The sequence below is a fragment of the Marmota marmota genome, unplaced genomic scaffold (genome assembly GCF_001458135.2).
Source record: "Marmota marmota marmota unplaced genomic scaffold, marMar, whole genome shotgun sequence".
In the NCBI taxonomy this organism is placed as follows: Eukaryota; Metazoa; Chordata; class Mammalia; order Rodentia; family Sciuridae; genus Marmota; species Marmota marmota.
Window position 1 is genome coordinate 3809884 of NW_026000079.1, and position 5947 is coordinate 3815830.

Here is a 5947-nt window from a genome sequence, read left to right on the forward strand (position 1 = left end):
CTTGGGAGGCTGAGGCAAGAGGATTGAAAGTTTGAGGCTGGCCTCAGCAACTTAGCAAGACCCTTCTCAAAACAAAATAAAAAGGACTGGGGATATAGCTCAATGGTACCCCTGGGTTCAATCCCCAGTACTGGAGGCAGGGGGGGAAGGTTTAGGGGTAGAGCTCAGAAGTAGAGTGTCCCTGGGTCAGTTTCCAGTACTACCCAAATCAGTCAATCAATAGGATCCATATGATACCACTTCTTGATTCCCAGGCCTAATTCAACCCATACTAATTATGTCATTCCTGCTGTATACCAGCCATTGGGTAATATAGCATTTCTCAAAGTGTGCTCCACAGATCCTGGGAGTCCCCAAGACTATTTCAGAGGATAGATGAGGTCAATGATTTTCATAATGATACCAGTACATTATTTGGCTTTGGAGTGTGTTGACATTTGGGTCAACACAAAAGCAGTGAGGGTGAACCCACTGATGCCTTAGATAAATGAAGACAGTGGCTCCAAATTAGTCATTGCATCCTTCACTACCATGTACCAAAAAAGGCCAGTTTCTCTTAAGAATGTCCTTAATAAAGTAGTAAAAAATTATTAACATATAATGGGTTTATTATTGTTATCCTGAATGACTCAATCAATAAGCATTCATTTCACTTTCTTCGCTGTGGTTATTTTTATGTCTAATACGACCGATATCAATAAGTGTAACCCACATAAACAAAGGTTCTGCACTTCTGCAAAATTCACAGAGGGTTCCGTGGTCTCCTCAAAGCTGCAGGTGACTGCCGGCTTTTTCAGAATCTACATTCCCAGTTGGAGAAACAAGTCTTTTCGAAGCAGAAGGTAGAGAACATGGCTATGTTTTCTGGCAATGCTCTCTCCCTTAAGAAGAGACACTGTCACTGGAATAAAGGTTTTAATGGTCTGTTCACAGGAGAACAAGGCGCACAGGACCACAGCCTCTCCCCATGGCCCCTCTTCACACCTGTGCATTGTGCCCACTGTTGAGTGGAGGGGTGGGTGGTGGCTATGGGTGGGATGGTATTTGTGATCCCTGTGGCTCAGGCCCACATCTGGACCTTCTACCCCCTCCTTTCACTAGAGTCCCTTTTCATATCCCCTATGGTAATTTTAATAAAAGTCACAGTGTAGCAAGGCCGAGGGAGGAGGAGCCCGTTAGGGGAGGCGGAGGGGACATGTGCCTACACCGGTGCCATTTTGTGTGAGCGTGTGATTTGGTCGGTCCTGTGAGCTCTGGGTTCTTCCCTATGCCAGTCGTCTCTCAGAGTCACACCCGGGGTCTCTACTGGGGTCTGGGGGCCTGAGCTGTTCCAACCACAGCTCTCTCATCCTTCTGCAGTGGTGGTGCTGCTGGGGAGAGGTGGAGACCAGGCATCGGAGGTATGGAAGGACAGCAAGGGGGGCCGGTCAGCCTCTGGTGCTACTCCCCCGCTCTCCCAGGAGCCAGTAAGTCCGGACCTTGCCTTTGCCCTGGAGGAAAAAAAATAAAAAATAAAAGGTTGGGGTGGGGAGCGGCACAACTACTGCCCCAAATCAGATAGGAGGCCTAGAAATGGGAGTGGCATTGGCTGCTGGAGAAGGGTACCCCCGCTCCAGGACCCCAGGGACCGTGATGGCAGGGACTTCTTTCTCTACCTTCATTTCCACATCCCCTCGAAGCTCCAGCTCAAAACCATCAAACTCCTCCAGGACAGCCTTGGTCTCAGAAGACAGGTGGATCTTCAGCGCTGAGTAGGACAGGGGAAGGGAGATGGAGTGCGGGACGGAGCAGGCAGAGGAGACCGGGGACTGGGGTAGACAGATGCCCTCCTCCATCCTTTGGCCCCAAAGCCTCTTAACTCAGAGAAGTCCCACCCTCTCTATGCATGTGTGACTATACTGTGTGACTATATTGGCTCCTTTAGAATTTTAGAGCTGTGCTGCCTAACATGGTCCCATTAGTCACATGTGCCTGTCTAAATTAACTGAAACGATATACAGCTAAAGATTCAGTGCCTTGCTGGGCTCAGTGGTGCACGCCTGTAATCACAGCCACTTGGGAGCCTGAAGCAGGAGGGTCACAAGTTCAAGGACAGCCTCAGCAATTTAGTGAGACCCTGTGTCAAAATAAAAAATTCAAAGGTCTGGGGATGTAGCTCAGTGGTAAAACACCCCTGGGTTCAATCCCCAGTTCAAGATCAGAACCCAACCAAAGATTCTGTCCCTTGGTTGTATTAGACACACTTCAAGGGATCCATAGTGACTAAAGTTCACAATACTGGACAGTAAAAATTGCAGGACATTTTCATGACTGCAGAAAATAGTATTGGAGCCAGGAGTGGTAGCACATGGCTGCCTATAATCCCAGCAACTCAGGAGGCTGAGGCAGGAGGATCGCAAATTCAAGGCCAGCCTTGACTTTTTTATATACCAGGGATTGAACCCAGGGGTGCTTAATCACTGAGCCACCTCCCCAGTCCTATTTATGTTTTATTTTTTTAAATATATTTTTTAGTTGTCAATGGACCTTTATTTTATTTATGGATACACGGTGCTGAGAATCGAACCCAGTGCCTCACATATGCTAGACAAGTGCTCTGCCACTGAACCACGATCCTAGCCGTTATGTTTTATTTTGAGGCAGTGTCTCACTAAGTTGCTTAGGGCCTTGCTAAATTGCTGAGGCTGGCCTCAAACTTGCAATCCTCCTGCCTCAGCTTCCTGAGCCACTGAGATTACAAGCGTGCTCTACCATGCCTGACTCCTCTGCCTTGACATCTTAGTGAGACCTAAATAAAAATTTTAAAAAATTAAAAGAGCTGGGGACATAGCTCACTGGTAGATCATCCCTGAGTTTGATTCCCTGTACTGCACAAGAAAATACTATTGGAGATTGCAGTTATAGCTCAGTAATAGAGTACTTGCCTGGCATGAGTGAGACACTGGGTTCAATCACCACATAAAAACAAATAAATTAATTAAATAAAGGCATTAAAAAATACAATAACATCTAAAAAAATACTACTGGGCAGTATTGTTACAGAGTATCGTTCAGATCCAGAGGGACAGTGTAGCATAGTGGTTAGAAGCTGTGGATCCTGCTCTGCCTCAGCATGAATCCCTTAGACATTTGCTTGGGTAATTAATATAAACTGTGTCTCATTTTCCAAATCTATGAGATGCTGATAGAGAAAGCACCATCTCAAAGGGATGCGTTCCTGTTGTGAGGATTAAAATTATTCATCTGGGTTGGATCCCCAGCACCATAAATAAATAAATGAATAATTCAAACAAAACGTGGCCCATAGGAAGCTTTACGTAAGTCCTTGCTATCTGTTAGGTGACTCCATCCTCTCATTTTATGGCTGAGGAAATGAGACCCAGGGCAGAAGATCTGCCCCAGCTGCCGAGGAGATCAGTGATGGGCCCACCAGTCCCATACTCTTTCTCTGGCCACTATCTGACCTCATGATACTTCTCCCCGGGTCTGCATCATGTGGCCTCTTGTTAGCCATTTCTGAGAATATGCTCCTTGAGGACCTCAGGGAGAAGCTCTCTCCTACCCCGGAGCCTCAAACACAGGGCCCAGGGAATATCTGCTGAACCAGACCACACAGGGCTCCCAGGGCTGGACCCTTGGATGGGGTCCACATAGACTCCTCAGCTAAACTCTGGCCTGGCACAGGTATTTATGGCTCAATAAATATTTACTGACTTGAATTGTGTCAAATACAGAAGAAGCTGGATAGCAGAGAAACAGAAAGCAAGATGAAGGGAAAGGGTGAGAGCAAGCATTTATAGATACCTACTGTGTGCCAGAAGCTGTGCTAGGGTTGTTTGGTTTTTGATTTTTTTTTTTTTAACAACCCTGAGATACAGATAAGCAGCTGAGTCTCGAAAAAGTTGAGTGACATTCATGTGCTAGGCATTTGTACAGCTTCTCACATATTCCTTACGATGTAGATTTTTTTTGTTTGTTTTTTGGTACCAGAAATTGAATCCAGGGGTGCTTAACCACTGAGCCACATCCCCAGCCCTATTTTATATTTTATTTAGAGACAGGGTCTCACCGAGTTGCTTAACACCTCGTTTTTGCTGAGGCTGGCTTTGAACTCACGATCCTCCTGCCTTAGCCTCCTGAGCCACTGGGATAACAGGTGTGTGCCACTGCACCCCGCATGAGGTAGATACTTTACCTTCATTTTACAGATCAGGAAAATCAGGACTCAGAGAGGGATAGCACATTGATACAGCTAGCTCTGGAACTGAGAGTTGTCTGCCTTTGCAATCATCTTCACCACACCAAAGATGGAGCAGAGGGCCTTAAAGGTGTGATTCCTGCTAGGCACTGTTGAACACTGACCCAGAAATACTTTTTTTGGTACGGGGATTGAACCCAGAAGTGCTTTACCGCTGAGCTACGGCCCCAGAACTTTTTATTTTTATTTTTTAATATTTATTTTTTAGTTGTAGTTGAACACAATACCTTTATTTCACTTATTTATTTTTACGTGGTGCTGAGGATCGAACCCAGTGCCTCACGCATGCCAGGCAAGCGCGCTACCACTTGAGCCACAACCCCAGCCCCAGAACGTTTTATTTTATTTTTTTTTATTTTGAGACAGGGTTTTGCTAAGTGGCTTAGGCTGGCTTTGAATTTGCAAGTCCCCTGCCTCAGCCTTGCACAGGGTGCACCACTATGCTCAGCTGGTCCTTGACTTTTATTATAGTCCAATCTTTTGACTTGTGATCATGTGAAAGCCACATACATTCAATTGTTTGAATTCTGATCTTTTCCTGGGCATATGTGCAGCACATGTCCTCCTGCCCTTGTGGGTGGCAGCAGCACTGGGCCGCAGCTCAGGGTCTGCCACATGACTCCAAAGGTGAAGAGCCTGTGCTCCAGGGTACATTGTGCTGCTAGCATCTTTTGGATATTGCATTTTGTTTTCACATCCCATCATGTCTACAAACACTCGCCTATGTGTGAACATGAGATATTCAATACTTTATTACAACACAGGCTTTGTGTTAGGGAGTCTTGCTGGCTTTGGGCTAATGTAAGTGTTCCGAGAACGTTTACGGTGGGCTACATAAGCCATGATATTCCCAGAGGTCAGGTGTGTTACTGTATTTTCAACCTAGGATATTTTCAACTTACAATGTAACCCCATCCTAAGAGGAGAGTCATCTGCATTATGAGAAGGGCATGTGGGAGAAGAAAGGACTAGAAGCCAGAACAGGGACTGCCTAAATTAAGCTGCCACAGTGTGGCCATTCCTTTGGCTACCCGGCCCTCCTCCTCCCCTCTAGGAGGGCCACTATACCTTCCCCATTGGACTCCATTCTTGAGGCAGTGTTGACAGTGTCCCCAAAAAGACAGTAACGGGGCATCTTCAGCCCTACAACGCCAGCACACACAGGTCCTAGGAGGGACAAGGGAGGGAACAGAGTCCATCAGCAGTAGCAGGGGTGAGAAGGGAGTTAAGGGAGACTGGTAGGCGCCCCAGGAGAGGCAGGAGGTGGGCTAAGAGGGGAGGAGAGGGAGAGAGGGAGAGGGAAGGGAGGAGAGACGGGGGGGGGGGGGGGAAGTGGGGACAGGAGGGGGAGACCGGAGATGGGGCCGAGGTGCTGGTCCCAGGGGCGTTCTCCTCGCGGAGCTCCACCTCCAGGAGACCCCTCTGGTCCCTGCTCCGGGCCTCCGCACCTGTGTGGATGCCGATGCGCAAACGCAGCTGCTCCTGGGGCCGGTGGCGGATGCGGAAGGAGCGCACCGCGTCCAGCAGCGCCAGGGCCATGCGGGCCACCTCGCGCGCGTGGAGCCGCCCGTTCCGCACTGGGAGTCCCGACACCACCATGTAGGCGTCGCCGATTGTCTCCACCTGTGGGGCGCGAGACAAGGCCGGGCAGGAGGGCGGGAATTCCCTTCCCCGGCCACCTGCCGGCCA

At 48.3% G+C, this 5947-nt stretch overlaps 1 protein-coding gene across 3 annotated transcripts in view; it reads right to left on the minus strand.

Annotated features, from left to right (window-relative positions):
• Positions 1–590: 590 nt before the first annotated feature.
• The window catches only part of Npr1 (natriuretic peptide receptor 1), a 17702-nt gene continuing 12345 nt past the window's right edge, over positions 591–5947 (minus strand). For all 3 annotated transcript variants that reach the window (XM_015502871.2, XM_015502869.2, XM_015502870.2), the window contains exons 19-22: positions 5707–5881; positions 5327–5425; positions 1656–1747; positions 591–1490 (exon numbers count right to left, since the gene is read on the minus strand). In XM_015502871.2, coding sequence (XP_015358357.1) covers positions 1428–1490; positions 1656–1747; positions 5327–5425; positions 5707–5881 — 429 coding nt within the window. In that variant the 3' untranslated portion in view covers positions 591–1427. The remainder of the gene's footprint in view (positions 1491–1655; positions 1748–5326; positions 5426–5706; positions 5882–5947) is intronic.